The sequence below is a fragment of the Oryctolagus cuniculus genome, chromosome 13 (genome assembly GCF_964237555.1).
Source record: "Oryctolagus cuniculus chromosome 13, mOryCun1.1, whole genome shotgun sequence".
In the NCBI taxonomy this organism is placed as follows: Eukaryota; Metazoa; Chordata; class Mammalia; order Lagomorpha; family Leporidae; genus Oryctolagus; species Oryctolagus cuniculus.
In genome coordinates, this window is record NC_091444.1 from 13,260,460 (window position 1) to 13,275,956 (window position 15,497).

At 37.4% G+C, this 15,497-nt stretch overlaps 1 protein-coding gene across 2 annotated transcripts in view; it reads left to right on the top strand.

Annotated features, from left to right (window-relative positions):
* LOC138843009 (complement factor H-related protein 5-like) overlaps positions 1 to 15,497 on the top strand; it is a 90,628-nt gene that overhangs the window by 45,870 nt on the left and 29,261 nt on the right. The window contains exons 1-4 of one of the 2 annotated variants that reach the window (XM_008268719.4): positions 10,343 to 10,477; positions 11,632 to 11,826; positions 12,629 to 12,805; positions 14,463 to 14,645. In XM_008268719.4, the coding sequence (XP_008266941.1) occupies positions 10,420 to 10,477; positions 11,632 to 11,826; positions 12,629 to 12,805; positions 14,463 to 14,645 (613 nt within the window). In that variant the 5' untranslated portion in view covers positions 10,343 to 10,419. Of the gene's footprint in view, positions 1 to 10,342; positions 10,478 to 11,631; positions 11,827 to 12,628; positions 12,806 to 14,462; positions 14,646 to 15,497 lie in introns of those variants that run through there. The other variant, XM_070054917.1, reaches the window with a different exon arrangement.

Sequence of the window (15,497 nt, forward strand, 5' to 3'; positions counted from 1 at the left end):
AAGTTACATGACACACAAATGCACATATACACACATAAGACTTTGTTTCCTGATTTAATGTTTCTTTCTTAAAAAACTGTCAGGATATGGGGTAAAATATGTTAAAATTACTTGTGTTTAGAAATAGTAATGTTAGCAGCTACTTAATTTTCTTATCCTTATGTGTATTTTTCAATTGTTCTACTTTAAACATACAATAGTTGAACCACAAGAATATATTATTTTAAAATTCAGATGTTTAAGAAGAAAAAGCAATATATGATTAGTATATAGGGGCAGCACTGGTAATGAACTTAAGGCCGAGTAACATTTTAGTGATATTTGTCATAAATAAGAGTTTTAATTGTTAAAGGAACAATAGAAATCTCTGTGCACTTACTTCCCATGTAGACCCTCGTCCTTAATGAGTTGCAAGTCTTGTTCTCAAACTGCTCTATATGTTGTGATGTGCATGGGTGCAAACTGTTGAAATCTATGCTTATCATGGAGTTGGTCCTCTGTATATAAAATCAAACTAAAAATGAACCATAATGAAGAAGGAGATGGGAGAGGGTCAGGAAGTTGAGGTGGGAGGGTGGGAAAGGGAGAAGGAAGCACTATATTCCTAAAGTTGTATCTATGAAAAAAATGCATTCATTAAATAAGAACTTTATAAAAAGCATTCTTTAATATAATTTTTGTTGAAGTACCTCAAATATTTATCCATTCAAATTTTCACTAGAAAATTTTTAAATCCTAAAAAAGAAGAAATCTTTAGGCTGTAAATAAAGATGTAAATAATGAGATAAATATTTTTAAATGATACTTCATTACTTTTGTTTTAATTTTATTTATAAAGATGTATTTATTTGAGAGGCAGAGGTACAGACAGAATAGGAAAGACAGAAAGAATGGGTTTTCTATCCACTGATTCACTACCCAAGTGACTGCAATGGCCAGAGCTTGGCCTATCTGAAGCCAGGAACCAGGAGCTTCTTCCTGGTCTTGCTCGTAGGTGCGGTGGCCCAAGCACTTGACCATCTCCCACTGCTTTCCCAGGCCAGAAACAGAGAGCTGGATTGAAAGTGGAGCAGCAGGGACACAAACTGGCACCCATATAGGATACCAGTGCCTGAAAAGGAGGCTTAACCTACTATGCCACAGAACCGCCCCCACATCATTACTTATTATTGCATAAAATTTCTTGGTCTATTCTATGGTTGTTCTCATGTTTGTGATGCTTATCTGGAATGAATGAAGGACTGCCAGCTTTCTCAAATTTGAAGGAAATTGTTATAATTAGTAAGTTATCCTTGTGTTTTATGTTAACATTCGAAATACCTTGTCACTTGGACCACTATAAAAAATGAATAGGAAGTGGGTGGTTCACAGAACCAACACAAAGCACCCACTGCCTTGGTGTCTGGTGAGGGCTCACACTCTGTTTGATGGATGGCAGCTTCTTGCTATATTCTCACCTGGTTGAAAGGACCCTCATGACCTCATCACCTTGAAAAGCCTGTCTTCCAATATATTCACCAGTGGTGGCTGTGGTTCATCATATGAATTTTGAGGGAGAAATTTTCAGATCTTAGCATCGAGCAGTGATTCAGGAAAACATTCAATGCAAATGGAAGCAGAAAGAGAAAAAAATTGCTATACTTGCACCACAAAATAATAAAATATAAGCCCAAACCTACAAATCAGATAACAATGTCATTATATAGCTCTAAAAGGATCAATTTACCAAGAGGATATAACAACTGTAAGTAAGAGCCTACAACTACTAAAAATTCATGGAAAATAAAAGGTAAGTTTATTTGGTGCAAAAAAATTTGAAAGTTGTGCATTAGAGATACACCCAATTTGGAAACCACTAAACACCAAAAGAAATATTAGTAGATCTCAAGGTGAAAATAGATTACTAGACTTAAATATTCCACTTTTATCGCTAAATAAATCATGCTGGCAATGGGTGAGAAAAATTGGTCTTAAACCGCATGTGAGAGCAAGGTAACTACCAAAAATACTCCAAACAATCCATCCAAGATCACAGAATAGACAATCTTCTCAGGTGCCCAAGGAGTATTCTCCAGGACAGGTCATATGTTAGTCCACAAAGCAAATCCTAAGATATTTGAAAATACTGAAATCATGTCAAGTATCTTTTCCAGATACAATGGCAGGAAAATAGAAATCAATTAGAAGAGAAATTTCTGAAAATTAAAAAAATACATGGAAATAGAACAACATGATACTGAACGATCAATTGGGAAATGCAGAAATTTAATAAGCTCTCAAGACAAAACAAAGTGAAAACACAACTTACAAAAACTATGGCATGTCCCAGAAACAGTTCTAAAATGGAAGTTTATAGCCATAAATGACTGCATGTTGAAAAAAAGATCTCAAATGGACAACCTAAATATACACCTAAAAGAAAAAGAATATGGATAGCAAACTAAACAAAGGAGAGCAGAAAGATTGGTTTCTCAAAAGATTCAGCAAAATTGAAAAAAAAGCTAACTAGATTTAAAAACACAGAAAGTAAAAAAAAAAAAAATCAGGAATTGAAAGAGGAGATACTGTAGCTAACAGCACTGAGATTAAAATATTGCAAGAGATTACTATGAACTATTAATCACCAAGAAACTAATCATATACCAAAACAATAGAACAACTGCTTAGATACATCCAATCTACAAAGATTACATCACAAATAAACAGAAAATGTGAACAGATCAATGAACTAGAAGATGAAATTAATAAAAGAAAAAAAGTCTTCATCAAAGAATAGCGTAGGACCTGAAGGTTTCACTGCTGAGTCCCAGCAATCATTTCAATATTTAACACCAACCTTTCTCAAATTCTTCCAAAACATGTACAGAAAAGACGCCTTGGAGGCTAGTACTGTCAACACCAAAGGAACAAAAGGAAACCAAAGGAAAAGAAAAATATAGTCCAAAATACCTGATGAATATAAATGCAAAAATTATAAAGTAGAAACCACAACAAAGTAATAGCAAACTGAACATAATGGCACATTGAAAGAACCATACAGCATGATCAAGTGAGATTTATCTCTGTGATGCAATGATGGTTCAATACATACCAATCAACAACTGTTACACAGCACCACAGAAGACCAAAGGGAAAATGTTGATGACTTCAACACATGCAGTAAAAGCATTTGACAAGATTCCAAAACTCTCAATAAATTCATATAAAACTCTCAATAAATTAGGGGCAGAGAAATTACCTCTAGACAATAAAATCCATATAAGCCTACAGCCAACTTCATCCTTACTGGTAAAAAGGCTTCCCCTCTTAGATCAAGAACAAGACAAGCATTTGCACTCTTACTATGTCAGTGCAACACAGTACTGGAAGTCTTAGCTAGAGCCATTGGTGAAGAGAAAGAAATTAAAACATCTGAATTGGAATGGAAAAGTAAAATTCTCCCTACAAATGACACAATTTTATATAGATGTAAACACACACACACACACAGAAACACGCACACATTCTTCTCTACTGCGTTCATGATGCATTTTCAATGTTCTCTAATGTAGCATTCAGCAGTTTCATTTCCTTCACCCGCAACAAATGAACACTGTGAACGCACGCATCCTTCTCCGTATTAGCTGAGCTTTCTGTTCTTGATTCACTGGATTCCTGTCTGTAACAGCAGTGAAAGATCATCAGCTAGAATTTTTCAAATTGATTCTCTTCCACCAAATTTCTTTCCTAGACACATATTTGTTGTTTCTTAGGAACTTATTTTCTCTTGGCTTTTTCTTTTTCAACTGACAGATGTACTGCTAGCCCCAGACTCAAATATTTAAACTGACAAACCTTAACCCTAACCCTAACCTTAATCCTAAACCTAACCTTAACCCTAACCCTAACCCTAACCCCTAATAATAAACTACTTGAGCTCTATTATCTAATATCTATTTAAACAAAGAGTAGAAAGTGTACTTAATATTCACTGGAATGACAGTCAGCTTTAATTTAAATATCTTAGTTGACTGGGGTCTGAGCTGTGGCAGTGCGGGAAAAGCTGCCGCCTGCAAGCCAGCATCCCATATGGGTGCCCTTCCAGACCCAGCTTCTTCACTCCCAATCTTGCTCTCTGCTGTGGTCTGGGAAAGCAGTAGAAGATGGCTCATGTCCTTGGTCCCCTGCACCTGCGTGGGAGACCTGTAAAAAGCTCCTGGCTCCTGGCTTTGGATCCGCACAGCTCTGGCCATTGTGGCCATCTAGGGAGTGAACCAGCGGATGGAAGACCTCTCTCTCTCTCTCTCTCTCTCTGTCTCTCTCTGCCTCTCCTTCTCTCTCTGTGTAACTGTGACTTTCAAGTAAAATAAATAAATCTTTAAGGAAATCTTAGTTTACAAGTAAATTTTGACTAAATGAATAAATAATGTTTTGGTGCTAATGCTGTGACCTGGTCTTTGATTTGTTTTCTGTTTTATGGCAATATATTTTCAACATGAAGAATCTCTAAATTCAAATCTGTATATTAAAGAATTATACCTCAAAACTTAACTATATAGTTGGTAGACTCTGTCTTTAAATAAAAAAGCAATTAATTATTAAGCGTTCTGGAAACATTTCTGTAGAATCTTCAAAGCCTTATTTGTACAGTTATGATTTCTCCTCCCTTTTCCATCTGTATAAATTCTTCATTTGATAACTTTTGAAAATATCTCATTTCCTTTTGAAATCCTTTCCTTTCCAAGTTGTTATAAATAGACTACAGCACTGTAGGATATTTCATTATACATCATTTGTAAATGGAAGAGAATCACTGTGCTATGATCTTTAACTACAATATAAATTATCTTAACAAGTTACTGCATGCCGGGTTTCTTATGTTATTGAAGCGTGTTTGGGCAATTTTGCTCACTAACAGAAATAGCACCAGCATGACGAAGCTTCCATGACAGTCCTAAATGTCTCAGTTAAGACAGTTTACTAGAGGGAGGGCTCCGTCATCAGAGTTTCTCATCAGTACCCTGCCTGCAAGCTGGGTGGGTCATTTGATTGTCATTTCTCAGGATTCTGAAAGCGTGTCCAGTGGTTGTTCTGTCGGTTAGTGGTAGCCCTTTAAAGAATACGGCAAGTAAGTGCAAGCGTGATCACGGAAATATAAAAGTGGAAAGTGGGTAAATTCTCACCTGATTGTCCAGATGAAAAATAAGCTCCTCCAGTGAACCCTTCCTGAGAGAATTCAAATTAATGCCCTCCCGTGTGGGCTATTCCTGTGTTTAGGAGGCAAAGGAAAGAGCAAGCCAGTAAGCGCCAGGACAAGTTTGTGTAGATAGCAACATCTCCGCATTTTGCAGCGCGATATTTGTTGAGCAGCTTATTCTACCTGAAGCTGCAGAACAGAAGCTGGCAAAGGAAGGAAAGAACAGCCACTTCTACAGCATTTGGTTATGGGATAAAACATTGAAACGAATGCGTGTGTGTCTATGTGCACACATATAAATACAATATTATGTAGCTACTCACCACTCAGAAGATTTCCTTGTATTAACGGAAATTGTGCACTTACATATAAGTAATGTGTATGTTTGTTCCATATACTTACTACTTATTTAAAACTATATATTTATAATGTATAATATATAGATATTTTATGTACATATAATGTATATAAATTATAATATATTTGATTTTTAATATATATGCACAAAAATATGACTGTTAAGATTCAGATGATCAGATAATGGAGTCCTATACATAGAAGTAGTGAATGACATAACAAGAGGGTTTAAAAGTTTTTTGCAAAGTAGAATTAAAAGATAATGTACATTTTTATGAACATTTTAAGGCCTCCTTAGATTAAACTCTCAATAAATATTGACTGCACATCCTTCAGTGAAATTCTCATGGGAGGGATCGTTTTGAATGAGAGTAATTGGAATTTTTTTAACCGTGGAAAAATATAGAACAAAACTCTGAGAAGTTCAAAGTCATTTGACTCTTAATGTAAAATAAAAGTATCCTAATTTTCTTGAATCTTACACTATTTTAGCAAGTATGACAAGAACCATATTAATTATTACATTAAATGTTGATGTTCCATACATACCAACTAGAATGTGGAGATTTTCAAAATGGATTGCCCTGTACCTTTATTTATTTTCAAAAACAGAGAGAGATATAGATAAAGAGAGAAAATGATGTACAGAGAGATATCTCCCATCCTGGTTCACTCTTCAAATGCCTCAATCCAGGACTGGAGCAGGCCACAGCCAGGACCCAAAAATTCAATGTTTCTTCCATGTGGGTGGCAGAGGCCCAGTTACCTCAGCCATCTCCTGCTCCCTCTCACAATGCATATTAACAAGAAGCTGAGAACAGGAGTACAGCTTGGATTTGAACCCAAGTTCTGCAGTATGCGACGCAGGCACCCCAAGCAACATTTTAACTGCTACATCAAAGGCTTGCCCTTTAAATGGATTTTTAATGATGTGATTATCTGCTATCAACAAGAAATTCAGGCTAAATTTGACTATCTAGACTGATGTTGAAGGAACAAAAATGTTATGAAAATAAAGAGGCAATCTGGAATGACTATAGTAATATCACACAAAGTAGATTTAGAATATCAATAAAGAAAGGCATTACCAAATCATGAAATCATTAAATCAGCAAGAAGACATAACAATTCTGTGAGTATCCATCTAGCAACAAAGTTCCAAACTATTCCAAGTAAACACTGATAAAAGAGAGTGGGAAATGGCCAAGTCTAAAATTATCGTGGGAACTTCAGCACCTATTTATACCTATTCCAGGCACGGCTCCGCGAACATTTTCCCAAATGTGTTTTAGCTTAGGGTGAGAAGAAGGCCTATAGATTTTATAGCTCTCAGTATACATAAATATAATTTGCTATTTAATCATTTGAGCTGTCACATAGCATTTAAGTAATGCAGATATAGTATTATATATTTATATACATTATTTTTATCATTTAAATTAAATTAAATTTTACCGGTGTGTTTATTTGTTCTCTCAAAACTCAAATGTGATTTTTCAGATTCTACAAAAAGTCAAAATCTTTCATCTATTATCAGTGGAGATATTACTTCTTTCCTAGTAAAAGAACATCCTCCAGGATTAATAGTTAAATTTCAATGCAAATCTTTCTATGACTCTAGGCCTTCTAATAGTTAACAAATAGAAATGGACAGAACCGTCATGATCCTTGGTAAGTTCATGATACATTCAGAGAAAATTGACGAATAAGCATAACTTTTAAAATTATAGTAAATGTAAAGGTAAAAATAATATAGACATTTAAAAACAGAGATTCATACAAATTAATGTCTAATAAGGAAGTGCAATATATTGTCACATGAGATAAACATAAAATTGTTTTAGCTAATCTAATGATTAATGGAAATTAATATTATGTGAATAAAACTAATATAGAAATATGCTAATGTGCACTGTAGGTCAACAGAATTATGCAAGATAATCTTAAATGGATGTAACCAAAGGATACATTTTCCTCTACCAGTGCAAGTCTAATAAGACTTTCCATAGAGAGTTTGAAATAATTATCTACACAGGGTATTCTGAACCAGCATAAACACTGCTGCATAAATACCTGAAAAACACATCTTGTAGAACACTAAACTGAATTCATCTAACAAGTGTTTCTCTGCTAATATCATTTATCTGCTTTTTTCATAGTGAGAGACAGAGACAGAGAGACTGAGAGATGTAGAAAAACGTGGAGAAAGAATTCTCATTTACATGTTTACTCCTCAAATGCTTTCGAGAGATGAGGGTGTAGCAGGGCAAAGGCAAAGACAGGATCCAGAGACTCAGTCCGGGTCCACACGACTGGCAGGAATCTGATAATTGAGTCACTAGTGCTACCTCCCAGGGTCTGACCTGGTAGAAAGCCGGAGGCAGGAGACAAAGATCAGAAATGAACACAGGTACTCCACTGTGGCCTGTGGCACATAAACTGCTAAGTTAAACTCCTGCTCCTCAGATTTATATTTGACACATCCTCACTTGAATTTACTGTTGCATAGAAAACCTCACCTTGCTACTTCTTGAATATGCCCTGTGCATATGGACAATTTCTTCAAGTGTGGACTTCTAAACTAGCAGGTATCCTCTGAATGCCTTTTGTTTCCCACATACTGCTTTTTCCTTCAAATGTAATTTCAGTCACACTTCCCAAAAGGAAATCTATTTTATGTGTATAGCCTTTGGAAATTCCTCCCTCATTTTTCATTTTTAGACTACTCAATCATTATTTTGCTAAATTATATACCTTAGCCATTGCTTGGCAGTCCTTTGTCTCTTAGGCTTACACAGGTAAAGCTGTATGTATTTGCCACATACAACATGTTTTAAATACTTGTACACAGGGCTGGCGCTGTGGCGCAGCGGGTTAACACCCTGGCCTGAAGCGTCAGCATCCCATGTGCGTGCCAGTTCTAGTCCCCGCTGCTCCTTTCCGATCCAGCTCTCTGCTGTGGCCTGGGAAGGCAGTAGAAGATGGCCCAAGTGATTGGGCCCTGCACCCGCATGGGAGACCTGGAAGAAGCTCCTGGCTCCTGGCTTCGGATGGGTGCAACTCTGGCCGTTGTGACCAATTGGAGAGTGAACCATCAAATGGAAGACTTCTCTCTGCCTCTCCTCTCTGCGTGTGTAATTCTGACTTTCAAATAAATAAATAAATCTTAAAAAAAAAAAAAACTTGCACAGATACAAACACAATGTCAAATGGCTAAATCTGGATAGGTAAAATTTGTTACCTGACGAAGTTATAATTATTTACTTGTTGTATTTTTTCAGTACTCTATACACATTAGACTGCTTTGACACTTTCATATTCTTATTCCAAATCTAGGTCATCAGAAAGACTATTTTTATTGCTCGTTGTTAATTTTTATTTGTTTTTTTGCTGTGGAGTATCTTTCTTACTTCCTTCCACGTCTCATAACATTTATGTTGAATACAATTTGTTATTGAATAAAAATGCTGGAATCTTAGATAATACATTGTGAATTGTGAATCCTCCCAACCAAGGGCTTCTTGTTACTGCAGGTTTTGTTCATTTGTCTTGTGACTCGCCTAGACTAATTCTGTAGTCTGTTTCCTCGCAGTATATAAATTTTGAGGTTTTTGCTGAGTTATTATTTCTTGTTTATATTTTGAGGTCTGATTTCCTAGAAGTGACCGCTCAGTCAGGATAGCTTAGTGGTGAACCAATAATTGCTCAGAACTTGAGTCAGTAAGCTTCCTATCTATGGCCGATGTATCTGTGAGTGATTGGAGAAACACCTTGAACAAGAAAGTCTACAAGCCTGTCGCACATCAGTGAGGGACTGGGAGCTCACAGGACTCTCCCTCTCCTCCAGTTGGACACAGCCTGGTGCATGTCCTTGGACCTCTGCACCACAAGTAATAAGTGTCGTCTCTGAGGGACGCTTGCTGGCTCCTTCTCCAAATTTCCCTGCTAAAATTCTGACTGGCCTGCACTCTGCTGATTGCCTAACTAGTAATTAGGGACCTCTGTCTTCCCTAAGTGTTTCCCATTGTAATCTCTTTGTATTCGATGGGTCCTGGGGCATGGATTATCAAAGCTGCTAAACCATTGCTCTCAGCAGCACAACTACCAGTCCTATGTACTTCCTGTCTGCTCAGGGCACAACCTCTGAGCCATAGAATTGAGCTGGGAGCTGGCAGTGGATGAAAACAGCCACTCTCTGCACTAATATTTATAGATTTCTTGAATAAATTCTCCTCAACAGTGTACTATTTAGCCAATTTCCAGGGACTATACATGATTTTTAAAAGAATTTATCCAGTTGGTATTGCTGTAGTTTGGAAGGAGAGAATATACCAATTTCTTTACACAGTAATCTTGAAGTCCCATGTGAATAAAATGATTTTCAAACCCAGTTGGTTCAAAAATTCCAGGAAGCGCTACTTGGAAAAAATCATTCTTAACCAGATTTTACAATATCTACAGAATGTGAAAGCTATTAAGGCAGAACCTAACCCTGGTGCCAGTGTTAAAAGAAACTCATTACTAGAAATTGATGCTGTTATATTACAATGAGAATGGTGACCTGCACTTTGCACGTTTTGAAGCAGCTGACGTCCTGGTGAGGAAGAAGGCAAAGAGGTTGCATCTCTGCCCCTCAGAGACAGGGACTGCAACGTGGAAACTGAACAGCTATCATTTTGCTCAGATAGATAGCAAGTCAGCATTCAGAGTATTAATGCAAACACATTGATTGGACACTATTTAGTTATTTCACATGTCCCTTGTGCACTCTGATGTTTACCGAAATTACTTCACCTAACCAGTTTCCCGGTAGTCACTGAAACCCAAAGTCGTATCAGCACGGCTGTGAGTGGATTCAAAGCCGCAGCACCCAGGGGCTTTCCAACATGCTGCTCCTCGTCAGCGTCCTGCTGATCTCAGGCTTTCCCACTGCTGGGGGACAAGGTGAGAAGAAATCATTCTCACTTCTTAGCTCCTTTCTAGAATGTATTTACTGGCTCTGTGTGTGTGAATGAACAGATGAGACTGCTTAGAATGAGGTAGCGTATCTATTTTATGAAAATATTCACAATGTACCTTGCAGGAAAAATGGGACAAAACAGACTTTCTCTCTGTTCTTTAACTCTAAAGTGTGAATAGCCACCAAATTTAGAATTTGTAGAGGAATTAAATTATGAAAATCTATGTGTAAGGAAGGTGGAGGTAACTAGGCAAAGCCCCAGAGTATTTCGGTGTACCGCTACAATGTTTCTGATCAGAAGAAAAAGTAGCACCCTCAGAAAATCTGGACACTTTCACACTGTTTGCAGGTTTTTGTTTTCAAAGGTTTGCTGATTCAAGATTGTAAATACCATTACAATGAGAGATATAGCATTTCATTCTAGTTATCATTCAACAAAAGGAAATACCTTTTTAGTAAAACAATAGAGCATAGCCTTATTTTTGTTGTAAACCAGTAAAAGGCCACAGAGTGGCATTAAAAGGGCATTTGCGGCCAGCGCCGTGGCTCACTAGGCTAATCCTCTGCTTGTGGCGCCAGCACACCGGGTTCTAGTGCCAGTCGGGGCACCGGATTCTGTCCCGGTTGCCCCTCTTCCATGCCAGCTCTCTGCTGTGGCCCGGGAGTGCAGTGGAGGATGGCCCAGGTGCTTGGGCCCTGCACCCCATGGGAGACCAGGAGAAGCACCTGGCTCCTGGCTTCGTATCAGCGTGGTGCGCCAGCTGCAGCAGCCATTGGAGGGTGAACCAATGGAAAAGGAAGACCTTTCTCTCTGTCTCTCTCTCTCACTGTCCACTCTGCCTGAAAAAAAAAAAAAAGGCATTTGTAAGTGGGGAAATTGCAAAGTGAGGCAATTGAAAATAAAGGAGGAATATGCAGAATTTTGACAACCCTTAACCCAGGAAAAGATATTCAAACTTTATTGCATCTCCTGGAGAAATCAGTGAAACACCATACAGAGGCTGTCCCAGTACTAAATAATCTGTATGTATGCATTGCACTCTCTGTGCTGGTGTCAGTAAGATGATTAAAAAATAATTTAATGATTTACTTATGTTGATAGGTATTTAATACTTCTATTTTATTTTGTTTTTCTCAGTGGGATTTTGTGATTTTCCAAAAATAAACCATGGCATTCTCTATGATCAAAAGAAGTACAATGCATTTTTGCCAGTTCCTATACGGACAATTTTCTATTACTCCTGTGAATATAATTTTGTTTCCCCTTTGAAGTCCTATTGGACTCGGATTACATGCACCGAGAAAGGATGGTCGCCAACACCGAGGTGCCTCCGTGAGTACATGTCCTGGCCATTATGTGGATTTTCATGCCTGGAAAAGGGAAAGAAGGTTGCACACATCACAGAGGCTTGATCATCACTGGGCAAGGACTGGAGGAGCCAGTGAAGATAGGAAATGCAGTCCTTCTTTCTTGAGATGACTTTTACCAAAATAAATGAGAAAAAATCAACTTTCCAATATGATCCAGAAGTCCTCTATGTATTATAATGTGTCAACTTTTTTTTCCTTTTTTAATTAATTAATTAATTTCTTTTTTAAGGAATACAAATTTCCTATGTACACCTTTAGAAATGTAGTTATTCTTCCCATCATATCCATCCTCCCACCCACACTCCCACCCCTCTGTCTTCACATCCTTGGTACTTAAAACTGTATATTTATTATCTTTCAATGAATATAAAAAGCAACCCCAGGTGACAGGTGTTACTGTTGAAAACAATAAGAGACAGAATAGATGAGCCAACAAGAGAGTTATAAATGATCTTTCTCATCCTGAAAAGAAGAGTTTATGGAGATTAAGAGAAAAATAGATAAATTAATATATTGGTATGTATTAGGAGAGCTTATAAGCATAAAATATTGTAGAAACCACAGAACAGCATGAAATGTTAGTTTACTTCAAACTTATGCATATGCATATATGAGAAAACATTTCATTCATATAGCATTATCTAAATTCTTCTGAAATTTTGTTTTTATATTTGATGTTCCCTATTCTTTCTAAAATGTTGTAGAACACAATTTTACCATTTGCTTTTACCAATTCTATCTTGTTACCAATCCATTTTTCGTAGGACTGTGTTTCTTTCCCTTTGTGGAAAATGGTCATTCTGCATCTTCAGGAAAAACACACCTGGAAGGTGACGTCGTGCACATTGTTTGTGATAGAGGCTACAGCCTTCAAAATGGGGAGAATACCATTGAGTGTGCAGAAACAGGCTGGTCTGTTCCTCCCGAATGCGGCTCCACCAGTAAGTAAAATACTGTCTCCCTGCTTCCAGTTTGTTTGTGATTATTCTTAGGGAAAAGGATCAGGTGTTAAATTTAGGACTTACCAAAGCCTCTGTCGTTATGCTTTTTCGGTTTGTTAAGACTTTTTTTTTTTTTTGAAGGTCAATGTTTATTGATTTTTAATGTGAATATTTGCACAAACAATAAAGGTAATAGCGGCAGTTTTGCTTTTCATTTAACTTAATTTCATCTGTAAATTTCTTCTGCCTTATATGGTAATTTTCATGGATTCTGGAAATTTCACTATAGGTGTCTGGAAGGGCCATTATTCAGGCTACCACAGAAAACTACAGTAAAAAGAATAAGCTTATTGATGACCAGAAATCCATTGTTGTACCTAACAACTGAAGGAATAGACCGTCTACCTGAATAATAATTCTTAGCCTCAGATGATCTACACATCAATTTTTTTCTCTATCCTCAGTGTACTCTTTCCATACATAGTCAATCCTCTAGAGCCAATTGTTTCCACCTATTTTTTTTTACTATTTGTTTCTCCAGTTATTAATATAATGCCATTTCTGGTTTGATACAGAACCTGGCCTGAGACCTTCAATTTAAACGCATTCTCTCACCCAGTAAATCTGAAATATGAAAACTGAGTGATAAGGTCCAGTTTATTGCAAATTTTCCTTCCCATATTCCTTTATAGGGAGCTGTTACATTACTGAGTCTTTTTACTGGTGGGCATGCCAGATCATCTTAGCCACATTTCTTTGCACTTGTTTTTTTGTTTTTTGTTTTGTTTTGTTTTTTGTTTTTTGACAGGCAGAGTGGACAGTAAGAGAGAGAGACAGAGAGAAAGGTCTTCCTTTGCCGTTGGTTCACCCTCCAATGGCCGCCGCGGCCAGCGTGCTGCGGCAGGCGCATCGCGCTGATCTGAAGGCAGGAGCCAGGTACTTATCCTGGTCTCCCATGGGGTGCAGGGCCCAAGCACCTGGGCCATCCTCCACTGCACTCCCGGGCCACAGCAGAGAGCTGGCCTGGAAGAGGGGCAACCGGGACAGAATCCAGCTCCCTGACCGGGACTAGAACCCCGTGTGCCAGCGCCGCAAGGCGGAGGATTAGCCTAGTGAGCTGCGGCGCCGGCCTGCACTTGTTTTTGATGTCAGTATTTGCTTTATTATCTGATATTTGTTATATTTTTAAGTAGTTTCCTTGGATAGTCTCTTTTAAAAGGTTTGACTTAATTAAGTTTTCAAAAAATATTTATATATTTGAAATCCAGAGAGACACAAACAGAGAAAGAAAACCTGCCCATCTGCTGGTTCACTCCCTAAATATTCACAATGGGTGGAAAATGGGAACCAGAAACTCAGTCCAGTTTTCCTACGTAGGTGGCAGTAACCCAATCACTAGAGCCGTCCCTGCTGCCTCCTATGGTCTGTATTTTCAGAAAGCTGGATCTGGAGCTAAAGCCAGCTACCAAACCCAAACACTTGAGAGCTCAACTGCCAGATCAAACACTTGCTGGATTTTATTTTTAATGTGCTAAGGACTTGACTGCAAGAATAATTCCAATTTGTAGAAGACTTACTTTTTCCATTTTATTTTTGTCATTATTTATTGACAACGTGTAATATTTTAATGAACACATTTTTCTTTTTTTTTTCTTAGAAAACTGTTTAACATCAGACATTGTAATTGACAATGGGTTTTTGGCTGAATCAGACTACACTTATCCTTTAAATAAAGAAACACAATATAAGTGTAAACCAGGATACATAACAGCAGATGGAAAGACCTCTGGGACAGTTAAGTGCTTGCAAGATGGGTGGTCTATGCAACCTACTTGTATTAGTAAGTAATTTGGTATTTTATGGTGGGTTTTATGAATATAGTAACACCAACATTTCCTGCAACTATTATTTTTCATTCTTCTGGGTTTATCTGATAATCACATAAATAAAACCCATTTCCAAAGAAAATATGTTAACAAAATACATAAATACCCCATATGCTAAATTGATTTAACTTTTTGTTGTTATTGTTGTATCTCCCCACCATTTCAAAGGACATAATCCCTACTCCTGTAATAAATGTCATTATTTAAAAAAAGAAAGAAAAAAAAGAGGGAAGGAGGAAAGGAGGGAGGCAGGGAGGGAGGCAGGGAGGGAGGAAGAGAAGATTGGAGGGGGGGGAGGGAGGGAAGGAGGGAGGGTGGGAGGGTGAGAGAGGAAACAAGAGCAGAAGCAGAGAGGAAGAAATGAAAGACTCCAGAACTGTACAGGGTTTTAGCACAATTTTATTAGTGACCAAAACACTTGTGCACTTCTCTTTCACCATTTTCAAATTATCTACCTCCTATAGTTAATTTCTTATTCTTTTGAATAGCAGTTATGTCTATAGTGGATGAACTACATCGACCGTTCAGTGCTCAAGAGAATATTGTATTACTCAAGTTTTGTGTTTTATTTTTCACCTCTAATCTAATTGCAGAGAAAGAACAGGACTAGATATTTCTGAAATTTGGGAATATTTGAGGAACACTGGTGGAGTAGCAGGTTCTGGTTTAAGAAAACCACAAATAATTGATTTTTGATTTTTAGTTCTAAGGTTAAAAAAAAGCAATAAATCTGGGCTAATACGAGTACAGAAAAAATCTGAAGTTGGAAAGACTTTGCAGTTACGTAGAGATTTTTGTTCTCTTTC